Here is a 17,959-nt window from a genome sequence, read left to right as displayed (position 1 = left end):
AGACCAGTTAAAAAAAAGAAGACCATTAAGAGTAACTTTCATACCTCTGGGGCCTATCCCAGGAAGCATGTTCAACAAACTCTGAGTTTAAAAATATACTCTGAGTTTCCCGTTCCAGAACAGCTGATCAGAGTTAGTTCAATCCACTCTGAGTACGTTCACCCTGCTTTAGCACGTGCGTGAGTAAGGAAAGACAGCCATCGTCAATGGAGCGCCGACACCAGGAGTCACCATGGCAACGGGTAAATAAAGAGCGGCGCCTCCATTTTAATCCGATGGACGGAGGACGCATGTACGGAAGCCGAGAGCGGCCATGGTACGTATAAACTTTTTTCTGATGGTTTTCTCGAGATAACGAGTTAAATAACTCTAGAAAACGGTAATTTTTATCTCGAGAAAACAAACTTTGATCAGTTTCTCAGTGTTCTTAAAACCTTTACAAGAACGGACTCGGACTGGGGTGACAGGCATTTGAAGAAAGGAATTTGAAGAAAGGTGTTAGCAGATGAGACTGCGCAGCGGTATTCAGATGCGGTTCTCTTAACATGTCATTTCTTTGATGGAGGAATAAGCAGATCACACACTCTGAAGTCCAACTCGGAGCGGGCAGAGAGAGAGCTTCCCGCCAGCGCTCGCTTCACTTTATTTCGCATTTGCATCACAGAACAACACCACTTAACATTGGGCTATGTGTCTAACACGTCACTTCCCATAACTGACTTTTGGGAGTAAAGGCATATACATACACACTACAGAGCACAAACCTTAACACCCCCACTTGCTCTGAGGTTATTTGCTTCATAACCAAAATGACCTTCTTAATACTGGGTTCCAAAAACAAAACTGTTAAACTTGGCTAACTTAACTGTTGTCACAGGCTTGGTCATTATGTCTGCCACCATCTGGTCCGTTGGGCAATAGTTTAGGATGACCTTTCCTTCCTTCACTGTTGATCTGACAAAGTGGTACTTTATGTCGACATGTTTACATCGCTGTCTCTTTACAGGATTTTTAGCTAATGCTATAGTACCCTGGTTGTCTTCATAAAGCATAGTTGATGCATATTCATAAGAGTCAATGCTTTTAAGTAGTTGCATCAAGTATAGACACTCTTGAATGGTAGCAGCTAAAGCCATATATTCTGCTTCACATGTGGATAATGCAACCGTGGGCTGCTTCTTAGTCTTCCATGAAATCAGTGGTCCCTTTTCAGACAGACTAACACAATAACCAGTTGTGCTGTGGCGATCATTCACATCAGCTGCCCAGTCAGCATCACTGTATGCATGGAGTCTGAGATTCTCATTTTCACATTTTTTGTAACACAACTCCTTTCCAGAAGTACCTTTAAGATACTTTAACACATGTTTTACAGTAGTCCATTGTTGCTCTGTAGGTTCTGCAAAATACTGTGACAGCTTACTCACCACAAAGCTTAAGTCCGGTCTGGTACATGTAGTTAAGTAAATAAGACTGCCAACAGCTTCTCTGTATTTTTTGACATTGTTCATTCTTTCTGTTTCATCATCATAGTCCAGTTTTTGTTCACAAGGTGTAACTCTAGGTTTGCAGTCCTGCATATCAAATCTCTCGAGTATTTTCTTTACATACCCTGTTTGGGACATTTTTACACAGTTTTCATTCTGTTCGAAATCAATCCCGAGAAAATATCTCAGCTTTCCCAAATCCTTCATTTGAAACCTTGCTGTCAGAACCTTTTTGACATCATTTAGTACTTTTCTATTAGTAGCAGCGATGATCAGATCATCTACCCATACTACAAGAATGATTTTATCATGTTCTGTCTGTTTGGTGTACACACAATAATCTGCTGGATTTTGTACAAAATTGTTTTCACACAGGTAATTATGCAAAGTGTTGTTCCAATTTCTACCTGGCTGTTTGAGACCATATAATGATTTGTTCAGTTTACACACCAACTGTTCTTTTCCATTTGATCCCTCTTTGTAACCTTCTGGTTGTTCCAGGTATATTTCACAATCTATTGGTGCGTGGAGATACGCTGTTTTGACGTCCATTTGGTGTAGGATAAGGTTTTCCTGTGCCGCTTTCTGCATCAGGACTCTAATACTAGTTAGATTGGCAGTAGGAGAGAAGGTTTCTTCATAATCAGTTCCCTTTTTCTGACAAAACCCCTTTGCCACATATCTAGCTTTGAATTTGTCAGTTCCGTCGGCATTCTTTTTCACTGCATAAACCCATTTTCCCCCCACTGCCTGCTTGCCTTCAGGAAGGGCTGTTAGGGTAAATGTATTGTTTTCTCTGAGCGACAACATTTCCTCATCCATTGCATTTCTCCATTCTTTGGAATTTTGAGAATGTACAGCTTCTTCAAATGTTAAAGGTACACCACATACAAGTCTGTAGCAATAATCAATATTTGTTAACACCTGATCATTGATTTCCTCATCCATCACATATTCATTCAGGTAACTTGGTTTCTTCCTTACCCTAGAGGGATAGCCTGTTGTGGCTGGTTCTGTGTCACTGATAGTATCAGTTTTGCTGTTCGACTCCAATAAGGAGACGGGATCCTGATTTTGTTCAGGTGTCTTAGGCTCTTCTGTCTCTTTCCTGGACCTGTTTTGTATGTCAAACTCATCTTCTGGTATTAAATCAGTTTGTGTCTGTTGCTCTACCACCTTTTTGGACACAAACTTCACTAGTCTGTGCTTTTGAACTTTTCCTTTGTGTGGAAAATAGATTAGGTAGGCTGGGCTATTTTTGTCATATCCCACAAAAATTCCCTCCTCACATTTTGAGTCTAGTTTTCCCTTGTCTTGTTTGTAAGCGTAACAGGCTGAACCAAACTTCTGCATTCTGGATAGATTTGGTCTTTTACCGCTCACCTTTTGGTAAGGGGTTTGCCCTGTACGTCTGTTGAAACATCTATTTCTTATTATGGCAGCTGTCTGAACCGCGTAAACCCACAATGTTTTAGGTAAGTCGCTCTCTATCAGCATGCACCTTGCCATGTCGAACAGTGTGCGCCAATTTCGCTCGGCTGTGCCGTTCTGGTGCGGCGAGTATGGTGCTGAGGTCTCATGTTTGATGCCATTTTTGTTCAATAGTGCTCGATAACACTTTCCGGTAAACTCTGTGCCATTATCAGACCGTATACACTTAATCTTGCCGTACGGTGCTGTGTCTGCAATAAACTTTTCTGTTGCTTGCGTAGTGTCACTCTTATGTTTTAGAAAGTACACAAAAACTGCACTGGAAAAATCATCCGTGAATGATAACACAAATCTGTAACCTTCAGTAGACTCTGGGTCTATTGGTCCAGCTAAATCTGTGTGAACCAGTTCTAATGCAGCTTTAGCTCTCTTGTCTGGTTCCCTGTTTCTCCATTGAGTGAACTTTCCTTTAATACACACTTCACATTGCTTCACCTGTTTATCACTGTTACCCTTAATGTTCATTCCTTCAACAACATCCTGTAAATTTTGTATGTCATCGTAATTACAATGTCCCAAAATTTTGTGCCATGTTTGGATATCATAAGAACCCTTACACTGATCTTCCCATTCATTACTCACAGTTTGTAGATAGTACAGTCTATTGTACTCTTTGATGGGAAACTTTGTTCCATCTTGATGTTTCAGAACATCTTCTCCCTGTTTGAAAGTTACTGTTGCACCATTGTTAGTAGCTGCTTTCACAGAAAATATGTCCTGTGGATAAGAGGGGATGTACAGCGCCTGTTTTAGGATCGTCTTGCAATGTCGCCCTCTGCTGTCCATCAAAGTCACCTCTGCCTCTCCTCTTCTTTTCGCTACTCCTTTGCATCAGGTGCCGTCAGCCAGTTCAATGCAGTGTGTCTCGGGTTTAAAGTTGTCGTCAAATCTTTTAAATCTTCCAAGGTCTGTGATGATGTGCGAGGTCGCTCCCGTGTCCACCATCAAACCTTTACCACTTGTCCATACCTCCTGGTTTTCTTCGCTCAGCCGAAAAGCATATTCCTTGTCATCCTCTTCATCAGTAGCTTTCCGCGCCTCATCCAGTCGCTGTTTTCTCCTGCACATTTCCTCTCGGTGTGTGGTGCTTTTGCAGAAGTTGCACCATTTCTTGCGGTGGCATGCTTTAGCTTTGTGCCCCTTTTGTCCGCATCTGAAGCACACTAAGTCGGCGCCATCTGCTCTTCGTTCACCCACACCTATCTGTGCATACTTCGTGCCTGACTGTGCTCGCGCTTTCATGACGTTGTCCTCCGTCGCCACCGCGCGCATTTTTTCGGTGTCTTCATAACTCCTTAATTTACATTTAAAGTCAGTGAATGTCATTGTAGTTTCGTTTTGTGTGACATGGATGATAAATGGTTTGAATGACTCCGGTAGTCCTTTCATAATCATAGCAATGAGCAGGCCATCACTCAAAGTTTCTTCAGCGTTTCTTAATGCTGTAATGGCGGCTTCCGCTCTCAAAACATAGTCCGTCACACTCTCGCTGTTAGCTTTCTGTAGCGAAGTCAGTTCTGTATATAGGCTGATAACACGGGGCTTACCCTTTCCGGCATAAAAGTCTCTTAGAATCCTTAAAGCCTTTCTTCCGTTGTCGGCAGCTTCACGCATTACTAGCGATAGACTGGTATCATCGAGGAACTGGATAAGCTCTGCGTATGCGTCCGCATTTTTTGTGTCGTCTCCGTCTTCCTCTTCCCATTCTTCTTCGGGCTTTAAAATAACCTCCTTTAAGCCTTGCAGTCGAAGGTGTCCTAAAAACTTTGTCTCCCATAATTCGTACTTCTCAGCATCTCCATCAAAAACTAGCCGTGACCAGCGATTGCTCGTTTCTGTGGTCCTCCGGCTCATGGCGTCCTTTTAGCTTTAGCACTTATCTTCGCCGGGCACGCAGTACGTTGCGACTTTTCTCGGCGGTACCTACCCTTAACTTCAGGTGCTCATTCTCGTTCTTGCCTGGGTCTCGTATCGGGACTGGGCTCATAACCTGTTAGCAGATGAGACTGCGCAGCGCTATTCAGATGCGGTTCTCTTAACATGTCATTTCTTTGATGGAGGAATAAGCAGATCACACACTCTGAAGTCCAACTCGGAGCGGGCAGAGAGAGAGCTTCCCGCCAGCGCTCGCTTCACTTTATTTCGCATTTGCATCACAGAACAACACCACTTAACATTGGGCTATGTGTCTAACACGTCACTTCCCATAACTGACTTTTGGGAGTAAAGGCATATACATACACACTACAGAGCACAAACCTTAACAAAAGGAATCAGGTTTAACACACACCAATCATTCCGTTACAAAGTTCGTTTTCTCGAGATAACGAGTAATTTATCTCCTTATCACGAGAAAACGATTACCGTTTTCTAGAGATAACGAGTTATTAACTCGAGAAAACCATCAGAAAATAGTTTATACGTACCATGGCCGCTCCCGGCTGCCGTACGCACGTATGGAGAGCCGTTTCATTTAAAATGAAATAAATGAATAAATAAATACTGTTATTGATAAATTATTCATAAATATTCCATGAAATAAAACAAAATATTTTTAAAATAAATTTTCATTATTATTTTATTATAATTTGTTTCAAGATTTATTTATTATTTTTTTAACCCCGTTTTTCATTTGAAGCTCTTTTTATGAAGCTCTTTATTTTTACAAAATAAAAGCGTCACAAAATAAAACTCCATTATGAAATGAATGAATAAATAAATAGATAAACAGATAAATTAATTAATTAATTTAAAAAAAAAGAAAATTTTATTTTAAAAATATTTTTGTTTTATTTCATGGGGATATTTATTTATTTCATGGAATATTTATTAATAATTTATCAATAGCAGTATTTATTTATTTCATTTTGAATGAAACGGCTCTCCATACGCACGTGTCAGTGTGGAGCAGAGTGGGTGGGTCAGAGCGGGTGGGTCAGAGTGGGTCAGGCCCACTCTGTCATCATCATAGACAGAATAAAACAGCCAGAATTGTTATAAAATATATAATTTCTTTTATAATATCTGCTGTCATCATTTACACAACTTGAATCTTTATCAGACGAAGCTGAATCCTAATTTTACATTTAATTTATAAAATCAAATTATTCAGCTGCAGCCTGACGGACAAAAAGCAGGAGAAAGAAAGTGAAGATTAAAATGTGGAGAAACAGCTCAGACTGAGTTTACTGACCAACCTGTGTGCTAGAGACTGAGACAGCAGCAGACCCCAGGGGCGGAGCTGACCGCAGATCAGTTTGTTACTTAATAAAAACAGTTTTTGCTGCAGTTTATGACAGTTCAGTTTATGGCCATTTAATCACCATTTAATTCAATTTTTACTGTATGATTATTTAAAAGCAATCATACAGTAAAAACTGGATCTAGTGATGGAATGTCACCTTATTCATTCATTCTTTTAATGGAGAATTCAGGGGGACTCTGACATTGTTTGCGGATCCGTTATAGAGCCTGTGATCACCAATTTAGGTGATTTTCAAAGGAAAATATGTCGAGATACATACTCTGAAGGGCAGCACGGTGGTGCAGTGGTTAGCACTGCTGCCTCAAAGTTAGAATATCATTTGGAAGGCCTGGGTTCGATTCCACCTTGGCCCAGGCCTCTCCCTCTCTCTGTGTGGAGTTTGCATGTTCTCCCCGTGCTTGCGTGGGTTTCCTCCGGGTACTCCGGTTTCCTCCCACATTCCAAAGACATGCACTTACTGGGGTTAGGTTAATTGGCTAATCTAAATTGCCCATAGGTGTGACTGAGTGCGTGAGTGTGAAAGGTTGTCTGTTACTCCGTGTTGGCCCTGCAACAGGCTGGCGACCTGTTCAGGATGTACCCTGCCTCTCGCCCTATGATAGCTGGGATAGGCTCCAGCAACCCTTAACATGCGGAAGCGAATGGATGGATGGATGGATGGACATACTCTGAATTACAGACATCTTCACTCAAACATTCACATCATCTGATCCAGACATTTTTTCATCCACAGTGTTCTGTGTCTAAAGCTTCATCCAGATCAGTGTGATGTAACAGTGATGCTGCAGTAACTACAGTAAATGTTTCAGGGGAACTGACTGACAGGTGCATTCATTATAACTCCGTGACATCATCACTGTCTCCATCCTTACAGCCTGTTGACGAGTGAATGACTAAAAACCTCATGTCAAAAATAACGAACAAACATCTAACTGGTATTTCAGTGCTTGTAGAAACATAAAAGTCTGCAGATGAATTCGCTCCTCTGATCGCTTTGCAGCGACTTTATGAATGAGGAAATGAATGGGAGTGTCAGACAGGTGGTTCAGGTGCAGCAGGAGGGGAGGAGTCAGAGACACTCAGAGTTTGTTGGATAAAACCTGCCAGCGAGCAGGTTAGGTTCACAGAGTCTGTTACCTCAGTAACTGACTCAGAGTTGGAGTTAGCTCTTTCTGGAACAGAAAACCCGGGTTTCCCTCATTTTAGGGTTAACAAACCCAGAGTTGTTAGCAAAACCTGCTTCCTGGAATAGGCCCCTGACCAGGAATGGGATGTCAGGTGGGATGCTAGTGACTGTCAGCCTAAATCCTGGTAGACATCAGTCCCGGGATGTGAGTTGAGCAGGTAAAGATGAGAAGCTAGCTGCTAGCTATCTGAATGGGGCCACAGAGGTTAAGAGGTCGTTGAGGTGTGACAACTAAGTTACCTTAGTAGAAGCATTAATTACCATTTTTATTGATGATCAAAATTTGTTTTAAAATCATGTTTTATATATAACATTTTAAGTATCCAGTAAATGTGTTGTTATGGTTTTTATCTAAAGTGTGCAAATCTAAATTGCCAACCTGAGAGGAAACCAAGAAACCTGAGAGGCAACCTGAGAGGAACCCAAGGACTTCTGGAAACCAGGTTGGCATCCACACAAGCTGTTGCCTGTAGTTTTAAACTACTGTTTATAAGCAGAATCTCTGCAGTCACTGCTCCACCTGAAGCCATTCAGATAACTTCTATGAAAATTATATATTCATGATTATGTAGATGTGGCTTCTGCTTTCAGAGCGGAAAAAAATATGGTTTGTGTTGTCTTCGGGGGGTATTTCAGATGAATGCAAAATGGTGTCACAAAAACAGATGGATGCTCTCATCCTGCAGCACAACCAGCTATTTAATAAAAATGAAGCCTGGAGGAAAAGACTGTTCCCAAAAATGACAAGTCTGTTTTCCCAGCCTGCAGTTTGTGTGCATTCTCCTCTGAAATGTAAAGAATTTTGCTTTTTGCTCTCCATAATGTATTTTTTGGCTTTGTGGTTATTGCTCCACACCCTGCTCGTAATAGTTTTGGGTTTTGCACATTTTGTGTGTGTGTGTGTGTGTGTGTGTCTATATATATATATATATATATATATATATATATATATATATATATATATATATATATATATATATATATATGAATGAAAAAGAAAGTAGTGTTCACATCTTTAAGAAATGCTCAGTTTTAGCTTTACCGCTGTTTTACATGACAGTTTCCTCATCAACACATTAATTGTATGACTAAGAAATCACAGAGGACTGCATTATCAACTTTATTTTTTCATTTGATCACACATCTACTTTCTAGGTTTGACAAAAACACGTCCACATCTTAGTTTGAGGTCATCACCTGGGGAAAAAAATTAAGAAAATATTTTAAATTGCTCCTGAAAAAAGCATTAATGCATCAGTTTACATGTGCCAGTCACATTTTGACATTTTACAGGTCCTGGCTACTGAGCAGTTGAAGTTCAAATTAAAATTAAGATAGTAGTATGGACTATTTTATAATACTGTACACTAATAAGCACAAACAAGTGGCAGCTCATCTGCACTTTAATGTATCTTGTGTACTGTGAGATCTTTTCAAAAACCATTTTTGTGTTTAATAATTTTATACTTACGGAGTTGATCCAGGAGATGTAGGCGCTGACCTTAGTGAAGACAGAGGGTTTCTTGTAGTAGTTGCAGCCCAAGCTTGAGCCAAAACTCACAATTCCATTAACGTCCCAGGAGCCATTAGCGTTCCTGCAGTTCAGGGGACCACCAGAGTCTCCCTAAAGGACAAATGTGACATTAAAAAGGAAGCTGCACCAAAGATGGCAGAGGTGGGAAATACTTTAACGTTTGTTCAATAATCTAAATTTGACTCACGTTGCAGCTAGCCAGTTCTCCATCTCCACCAGCACAGATCATGTTTGTGGTGACCAGATTACCCCACCAGTCAGACTTGGAACAGGTGCTGTAGTCGACCACGGCGAGGGGAGCCTGCTGCAGGGTGTCAGCAAGAGGACCTCCAGCTTTAGGGGAGAAAGAAAAGGCATTCAGATTCAGGGCTAGAGTCAAGACAGAAACAGCATGTGCAACATCAGGTAACAGAAATTCCAAAGGAAAACTTATTATTTATTGAAGATATAACAGGAGATTAAAGTGAGCAGTCTTTATAGGTATGTGAACTTTAATTTAGTTACTGTAATAAAACTTACTCCAGAGGCGTCCCCAGCCGGTGACGTAGCAGATGGTACCATGAGCCTGGGTCTCACCAGAGGGGGGGAGACAGGCAGGCATGATGGCGGCAGAGATTTGAACAGGTGATGCCAGTTTGATAAGGGCGATGTCATTACTAGAGTGTGGATAGAAATGTCACACTTAGGAATGGAGTGCTAATAAGCAGTGAAAGCATGAATGCAGTATTTAAAATTTAAAAAAAAAACAAAAAAACAACAGTTTCCAGCCCACTACAGTAATCTGTGGGCTAAATGGCCCACCGAATATTGTAAGAGTCCCAGTTAGGATGGACAATGATCTTGGCAGGACTGATGGCGACGGAGTTAGGCTCAGACACGGTGTTCAGATTGTGCTTTCCCAGGTAAACTCTGTAGGTATAACTGCTGCTTGGCCACACACACACACACAAATGAAAGAATCAAAGTTACTTATATTTAATAAAATATTACAACATTCACTTACTTCATTAGTACAGAAAGGTAAGAATGACCAAAACAATTATGACACTACCAGTAGTAGTCTCATTTTCCATGTGGTATAAACATAAAAAAAATGCTATTCTCTATAGAAATATTTTTCTTTTGTTGTGTTTTTTTTTCTTCTTGATTAAAAGAAAGCATACTGGCAATGACTGCAGCTCATCAGTCTATTTATGTTTCGAGACTATGCTCCATTATTTAAGTCGAAGTTCAAATATAAATATGTTAATAAACTGATCATTTTTTCTGTGTACTGCCTCTATAATCCAGGTTGTAATTACCCTACTACATCTACTGTATGCCTGGTTAGTGCTCTGTGCTGTGTGTGCACTTCATTTTACAGGTCTTCCTGCTCCTTTTTCTTTTTTGCCATACCCGATGCAGTGAGCAGCAGTGACGACCCACTGGCTGGAGATCAGACTACCGCCACATGTGTGATAGAAGTTGCTGCCGCTCTTGTACTGCAGGGACACCTGAGGACAACAAATAGCAGCACAGCACAATGAGTCCGGACTTGAGAACGACACAACAATCTTTAAGAACGGTTTGGAAGTTGTTTACCTGCCAGGGCCAGCTGTGCTGACGGGCATCAATTCCACCAACTACTTTGTTGAGAATGGGGGGGTAGGTGGGCGTGCCGCACCCATAGGCTAAGAGGCAACAGTAGAAAGTATGGTGATTTCTGATGCTGTATTAGAATCAGGAGTATTATAACATGATCACATTTATTTTGCAATGCATGTAACATATTCGTCAAAGAAGTATCACTTGCTTACCGCCGGCAACAAACAAAGCCAAGATCACGAACATCATTGTGACTCTCGTCAGCAGTAAGTCAGGAGGGACTTGCTCCTCCTTATAAAGCCGAGAGAAATCACATGTTGCAACATTTCCCTCAGCACAGCAAGGAAAATTTTGGTAGGAAAAACAAATCAACCTTGGAGATAAGTAACCACAGATATCCCCAAATAAACCTTATCTCCCCACCTCTACCTCTGTGTGAACCACACAGATGCCTGCTGAATTGGTCAGGTCTTTTACATTTACTGCGAGAGTCTGAAGTTTTAATAACATCAGAGAAAAGCTGAATTTTCCATTTTTACAGTAACAGGTCCGTACGTGTTTGCCCCTGTATGCCAGAACAGTGGATTCTAAATCAGACAAACAAGATGCCATCGAAGTTCAAACTTTAAGCTTGAATCCAAGAGGTTTAACAAAAGCATCACGGCCATTTTTATACACAGTCCCCCATTCTCAGATGTTCAAAAGTAACTGGACAACTGAGTGACAAACAGTTTTGTGGCCAGGTGAGGCCTGTCCCCTTGTTATTCCATGGCAAATTCACAAAATAAAAGATCTGGAATTTGTTCTTATTATTGAACATGCAAAAAAAACTTTAGAAGTGGCCAAATCAATAATCTAAAAAGAATAAATACACTGGCCAGCTCAGCAATGGCTGAAAGCCTGAAAGACCAGAGAGTTCAAGTGAAGTGGATGATTGCAGAATTCTTTACTTAGATGTAAAGTATGCCGGGCTGTACTCTCTGCTCAGATTAAGCCAAATGCTGCAAAACTCATCAGACAGCACTTTACGGTGTTTATGTTAGTGTGTCCAATTACGTCTGAGCCTCTGAGAGTGGGGGGCTGTGCATAAAAGTGGCTGTAATTCCCCCCCAAAATTAATGCAATCCTTTTTTTTTTTTATTTATTTTTTTAAACCTTGAATAAAAGTGAAAGCCTGCACTGGAATCACACCTTGATTATTTGATAACACCATGGTGGTGTGCAGAGGCACAGCTGCAAAATCTGTGTCAACAGCTAATTGTACATATACAAGGGAAGTAGAATTTCAGTAATATAGTATATCAGTAATAATGTATTAGTTAACTAGTGCGGTACAGTCAGCTGTGTCATTCAGGTTTTTGTTTTTTTTCCTCCCACCTGCCTAAGGAGGCTGGATTTCGAAGGAAATCGGAATGGGGGGTGTTACATTTGATATGGAGTGAGGTTCTTTGTGTCTTTGTGTGAACTCCAGCATGTGGTGATAAAGCAAAAAAAAACCTCAATTCCACTGACACACAAACACGCACGCACAAAAAAGTCCATACTGAACACTTTAGCCTTTGCCTAGTATGTTCATGTAGCTCCACCCCAAGCATCAAGTCAGAGGCTAAATTTCCAAGGATTTCAAGCACTTTCCTGTTGCATAACACTGTGAAAGGTATAAAAATGCCGCGTGTTGAGTGGCGTCTGTGGAGATTCAGCCATGATGAAGTTTGTGGTTCTTGCTCTGTTTGTCGCTGGCGGTAAGGATCTTTTTGTTGCTTAAAACATTCCATATAAAATCTGTTACAGCCACCTGTCTCTTCAGTGGGTAATCCCTACAATAATGCATGCAGGTAAGCAGCTGTGTTATCCAAAGTGCTTTTTATTTTAAAGACTGTCTCATGTGTCCCCTCAGCCTACGGGTGCGGATTGCCCACCTTCCCCCCTGTGTTGACTCGGGTGGTTGGAGGAGAGGATGTCAGGCCTCACAGCTGGCCCTGGCAGGTAAAAACTCAGACATTTTATCCAGAAAATAAGATTTCTGAATATCATTAATATAAAACGGATTCTGTTAAAGATATGCAGTTCAGTGTGTGACACATGAATAGTAAATAAAGCTTTTTGAAGCAATTTTAAGCAAAACGGAGCCACAGAAAATAAGAAGAAACGCATTCAGACACAGCAAATTAAAACAGGAAACGCTGCATTTGGAGTTTTTAAATGCTGCTAAAGCCGGGCCGCTTTTAGATTATCAGGAAATCGACTAAGCAAGAAGCAAACAGTCCAAACAGAGCTCCCACATGGGCAAACAGACTGCAGCCAGAATGAAAAACAGCACTATGATAAACCAGAAAAAAAAAAACAAAGCTAATGCAAACAGGCCTGATTCATCGCATTCTTATGCATTTTTCAGATTTCCCTGCAGTACAACAGCGCGGGTGAGTGGAGACACACATGTGGAGGCACTCTGATTTCTGACCAGTGGGTCCTCACTGCTGCACACTGTATCAGGTATAAAACAGTAACGCATATCCCACTACAGGTCCAAGAGTGTTAATCAAACAGGGAATTACTGATGATTATAAATACAACATTTCTGCTTCATATTATGCTTTGTTGACCTGCAGCTCCAGCAGGCAGTACAGAGTGGCCTTGGGAAAGCACAACCTGGTAGAGCCAGAGGAGGGCGCTGTGTTCATGGGCACCTCTAACATCATTGTGCATGAGGACTGGAACTCCTTTTTAATTCGGTAAAATATTATCTCCTGTCAAGAATTTGAACTATAGTAGGATTGAGTGTTTGGAGAAATATAATATGCACGCGTTTCTTCTCCAGCAATGACATCGCCCTGATCAAACTCGAGGCCCCCCTTGACTTCTCTGACACCATCATGGCTTCCTGTCTACCCGAGGCCGGCTACATCCTCCCCCATGATGAACCCTGCTACGTCACTGGGTGGGGTCGCCTCTACAGTGAGTGCTCCATTTATTTCCTCTCTTTAAGAGAAACTCTGTTTAATTCAGTTCGTCCCTTCAGATCTTCTCAAATAATGGTTAAGTGCCACAACTGATATTTAATCTCTCAAAACACCAACGAGGGGCGATTTTAGCAGCTCAGAAAACAGTGCAGTTAAAAGAATTATTATTACAAATTAAAATGAAAAATAAAACATTATAAAAACAGTTCTTTACAATTTATGGTAGTATACAGTATTATCTGGGGGGTATACCTTTCCCCACTAACATGATGCTTGTTTAAAAACAGCTAAACTGCGCGTCCCAAAGCTGAAACCAAGCAGCTGTGGGTGGATATTGGAGCTTCAGATATCAATAAGCTTATAAAGGAATAAATCTAATACTGAGCTGAACTACACGTGTGTTCTCCACACAGCCGGAGGTCCCATTGCTGACATCCTTCAGCAGGCTCTCCTGCCAGTGGTGGACCATGAGACCTGCAGTAAATTTGACTGGTGGGGAAGTCAGGTGAAGGAAACCATGGTCTGTGCGGGTGGAGACGGAGTTGTGTCTGGCTGCAACGTGAGTCTAAAAGAACGAGGGACACAGTCACATTATTGTATCAAGTAAAATGACACATCACACTTTAAGAGTGAAACTTTCACACCTCTGCAAACTAAGTTAAACTCAAGTTTCCTCAACTTGTGATCTGAGATTCACGGTCGGGAATTGTACTCAGCTATTCCCAACAATGTGAGAACCGCACTAAGACGCATTTTTGTGAACAACATAAAATGTAAAAGAATTTCTGTGATGTGTGATAAGTAATCAGTAAAAGGTGCGTAAGCTTAAAAACTGACTGCTGCCGGTGGAACTCGTGCACACTGGTCATGTGATTTCTCCCACCCGACTCAGGGAGACTCTGGCGGTCCTCTGAACTGTCGGAATGCTGATGGAGTCTGGGAGGTTCATGGTATTGTCAGCTTTGGCTCTGGGCTCAGCTGCAACTTCCCCAAGAAGCCCACCGTCTTCACCCGGGTCTCTTCCTACATCGACTGGATCAGCTCTGTAAGCTTCCACTCCTTTATGCACAGCTTTTTATACAAAGTCATGAAAGCTATGAAAATTTGTTAATTTCTGTTATTCATTCTTCATGCATTTCAAGGAGTCAAATTTAATAACTATGATTCAATGTGGCACTGCTAAAACCGCTGTTTTACTATAAACCTAATATCTCTCCATGATGTCTTTCACAGAAAATGGTGGCCTACTGAGAGCACGGCCTTGTGGGACGACAGACACGATATGCGCATACTGAAATAAAGATGGATAGCCACAAAATGTTTTTAAAAAGTGTTGCATTACATTTTTTGTACCATCTTTGCTTTTTTGTAAGTTTAGCAGTTTTCTAAAAATAGAAAAAGCAATAAAGTATAACAGAATCTGGCTCGAGGAGTCTGCATGGATATTCAATTACTTTTATTCTAGAGGAAATGAGGAATAAAGGAAAAGTTTCCGGTTTTCACCCGTTGGAACACTGATGGGAACCTCTTATCACCGACCACTTGGTGTTTCCTTAAGTCTCCAGCAGATGTTTGACTTTCTGCATTGCTGACCCAGTTTCCCAGGAAACTGGAGAGAAGTTGCATGCACACACTGTAATTACAAGACCATTTTTAACACAAGAAATCACACATTTACATCCACGTGAGCAGACACGAGGAGGCTGGCAGCTAGTGGGACGAGGCTTTAACCCTCTTGCATAGGTTACTTAAAACCAAATGTCTGCAACGTCAAGCAGACGGCTAATTATTAATCTCCTAGACCCACTCATGATCAGAAGTAAATGAAATGAACATTGTATTGTGGCATGGGCTGAACTTAGATGTTTAATAATTAATGAAAAGCCACATGAGTCATGTCTTAAACTGTCCTATCTATGAGTATATTTACTGAAAGTGATCCTACAGTGCCAGGAAATAAAGATAGATTCTGGTATCTGCTGTGGCTTGCTGCCTTCCCACCTGTGCTTGAACGGGGTGGTGGCAGGAGGGGACGTTAAGCCTCACACTGACCCTGGAAGGTGAAAATATGTTCAACCTTGCATGGAACAGCATGAGCTACACATTTTATTCATAACTACAGATAGAAAATGTTGGAAACTTGCAGGAAATATTTTAGGACTGTGGAACGTTTCAAATGACGTCCCCTTTGAAGGATTTGATTTGCAGGCTGCTAAAGTGAAATTTCAGTTCAGTTCACTGAGTCGATCTCACTCCAGCCACACAGCAGTGAACACGTGAGCCACGTCTGTGCAGGGACCCTCGTCTCCTCTGAGTGGGTCCTCTCTGCATCGCGCTCAAGTTCGCGCTGCCTGTTCAATTGAAACTACAACAGAACATGTTTTTTTTTAAAAGCTCTCAACCATAAAGTGGGATATTTGGGGTATTTATTGTTGCAAATATGTATATTAGATGTTCCAATAAATAAATAGTTAAACTGTCTATCTGTGGCAGCTTTAAATTTCACAACTGGTTCAGCACGGGCTATTAGTAGTGATTTATTAAGGCAAATTAAAGGTCTGCACCAGTTCCAGTACTCCTCCGGCAAGACAATATGATGATTTTTGCCTTTTCTGTTAATTGTAAGAGCTGCTGAGCACATTAACAGGATAGCTTTTCCAGCATCAGCAAGGAAGCTCGGCACAAAAGTTCAAACTTGACAGTAAAGAGAATCTGCAGGGAGAAAATAAAAAGTGTGAGATCTCAAAGATTAAAGCTTTAAGGCCAATTAAAGTTGTTTAGCTACCCTAGGAAGCATGCATTAACCCTACACAACTGCAGTCACCATCAGTTCAACTGCAGTTCTCCCTTATCTAACCCCCACTCTCTGAGAAGAGCGTCAGACATCAGTTAACTGTTTGTTTTTTTAGAAATGCTGAAGGTGCACCATTGTTTATGTGCACTTCGTGGATGTGGATGCAACATTTTGCAGTAACAACATTGCCCTGATTAAGTTTTCTAACCCCTGTCAACCTCTCTGACATAATCATGCCGGCTTGCTTTCCAGACCAGGGCATCACCCTGCCTTTGTCACAGGCTGAGGTCGAGTCTCCAGGGAGCGAATGCACCCCTGCAGAAAAACATTTATTTGATGTCATACTAATTTGTACCACAAGATGGGGGTAGCAAGTCGGTGTATCACGCAGTCTGCCTTGAGTTTAACATGACTGGAAGGCAAAATGCCAGAGCACCTGGAAAGCAGCCCTTGTCACCAGCAACACAACCCCCAGAAAGAGACCGCACTGTGTTGCAAAGCAAAGAAATGACAATATGGGAGTAAAACAACAGTAAACACTGTCTATGCTGGAGACCCCTGGTGGAGGGTACAGCAATGAAACCTGATAATGAACCACTGCTGAATTTGAAATGTTTTTTCTAGACTGGTAAGAACGAATCTGGTAACACTGTTTGTCATGTGGCCAAAACTTACAAAGGGAGGTAACTGTAAAGGTTACTGTCTGATTCTCTCTGTCTTTATCCCTGTCCGTGGGTCTGTGGCTTGCTGTGCCTTGGCCCCTGTGGTACAGGGTCGAGGAGGGCGGGGGTAACCCCTCCCTACTGCTCCCCACTGGTCGCTACGGTTGTCACTGCAATGTGTGGTCTTAAGTCTTCAACGCTCTCGGGGGGCTGCGGACGCGCTGGGTCTCCGGGGTGTTTCTTTATCTGCCTCTGGGGGGCGTTGTTGCGGTTTTCTGCCCTCACTTCGTGACAGAGACATTCACGTTCTCTTAAACGCATACACACCTCAACATAACATTATTGGTTTGTGTAGTCATGTTTTCTCGCCTGTGTGTGTATTATTAGGTTCTGTTTGATTTTTTTAATGGTTTTTTTTCTTCTATCCACTTGCCATGAAGCTCATTATGTGGCACAGACAAAAGACATGCACAAGGATAGGAACAGGTAGCAGCCACATCTGTGCAAACAGTGTGTGCCAGAGAAAGGGCCACTCGTGAGTTTATTTCTCACTTCCAGCATGAAACGAACAGTTACATATGCACAAAAGCTCTAAATTACAATTAACAGTGTTCACATACAGCAGCCAACTGTCATTAATTAGTAAACAGACATCAGCAGAAAGGTAATACAGCTTCAAGTAAGTAGTAGCTTTATACTAAAAATTTTAGTTTAAAAAAAATAAAGCTGAGTTTAGGCTCAGCAGGTGTCAGCTTATAATAATAATGTAATTGGTACATGCAGTTAGTAACACCAATCCATCCATCTCTTTAATGCCTTGTTCAACTTAGGATCAGGGGGCTGGAGCTTATCCCAGCTGTGACAGGGTTAGAGGCAGGGCACACCCTGCCATCACAGGGTAAACACAGACAAACCTTCCACTCTCACATCCACAACTACGGTCAATTTAGAAGCATTTAACCATTTAACCTAATGGCAGACCCCTTTGCTTCATGG

At 41.5% G+C, this 17,959-nt stretch overlaps 2 protein-coding genes across 2 annotated transcripts; one reads left to right on the top strand and one right to left on the bottom strand.

Moving 5' to 3' along the window:
• Positions 1 to 8,533: 8,533 nt before the first annotated feature.
• LOC115783377 (chymotrypsin-like elastase family member 2A) lies at positions 8,534 to 10,831 on the bottom strand. The gene is made up of 8 exons (XM_030734180.1): positions 10,760 to 10,831; positions 10,545 to 10,633; positions 10,359 to 10,456; positions 9,765 to 9,887; positions 9,483 to 9,619; positions 9,151 to 9,296; positions 8,901 to 9,053; positions 8,534 to 8,626 (listed from the first exon to the last, which is right to left on the bottom strand). The coding sequence occupies exons 1-8, from the start codon at positions 10,794 to 10,796 to the stop codon at positions 8,609 to 8,611; spliced, it is 801 nt and encodes a 266-aa protein (XP_030590040.1). The 5' UTR covers positions 10,797 to 10,831; the 3' UTR covers positions 8,534 to 8,608.
• Positions 10,832 to 12,226: 1,395 nt separating this feature from the next.
• LOC115782910 (chymotrypsin-C-like) lies at positions 12,227 to 14,837 on the top strand. Its single transcript, XM_030733420.1, has 8 exons — positions 12,227 to 12,289; positions 12,445 to 12,533; positions 12,943 to 13,040; positions 13,157 to 13,279; positions 13,366 to 13,502; positions 13,921 to 14,066; positions 14,400 to 14,552; positions 14,741 to 14,837. Exons 1-8 carry the CDS (start codon positions 12,250 to 12,252, stop codon positions 14,756 to 14,758), a joined length of 804 nt encoding a protein of 267 aa, XP_030589280.1. The 5' UTR covers positions 12,227 to 12,249; the 3' UTR covers positions 14,759 to 14,837.
• The last annotated feature ends 3,122 nt before the right edge of the window (positions 14,838 to 17,959 follow it).

This window comes from Archocentrus centrarchus, chromosome 7 (genome assembly GCF_007364275.1).
Source record: "Archocentrus centrarchus isolate MPI-CPG fArcCen1 chromosome 7, fArcCen1, whole genome shotgun sequence".
In the NCBI taxonomy this organism is placed as follows: Eukaryota; Metazoa; Chordata; class Actinopteri; order Cichliformes; family Cichlidae; genus Archocentrus; species Archocentrus centrarchus.
This window is presented reverse-complemented; position numbering and strand designations above follow the sequence as displayed.

What these genes read in the sequence shown, in the direction of transcription:
- LOC115783377 (XM_030734180.1), bottom strand. Translation starts at nt 10,796, where the DNA reads ATGATGTTCGTGATCTTGGCTTTGTTTGTTGCCGGCG. An exon ending in GGCTTTGTTTGTTGCCGGCG is followed by an intron (nt 10,634 to 10,759) that starts GTAAGCAAGTGA and finishes GTTGCCTCTTAG; the next exon opens with CCTATGGGTGCGGCACGCCC. An exon ending in ACTGCTGCTCACTGCATCGG is followed by an intron (nt 9,888 to 10,358) that starts GTATGGCAAAAA and finishes GTGGCCAAGCAG; the next exon opens with CAGTTATACCTACAGAGTTT.
- LOC115782910 (XM_030733420.1), top strand. Translation starts at nt 12,250, where the DNA reads ATGATGAAGTTTGTGGTTCTTGCTCTGTTTGTCGCTGGCG. An exon ending in TGCTCTGTTTGTCGCTGGCG is followed by an intron (nt 12,290 to 12,444) that starts GTAAGGATCTTT and finishes GTGTCCCCTCAG; the next exon opens with CCTACGGGTGCGGATTGCCC. An exon ending in TGGGTGGGGTCGCCTCTACA is followed by an intron (nt 13,503 to 13,920) that starts GTGAGTGCTCCA and finishes TTCTCCACACAG; the next exon opens with CCGGAGGTCCCATTGCTGAC.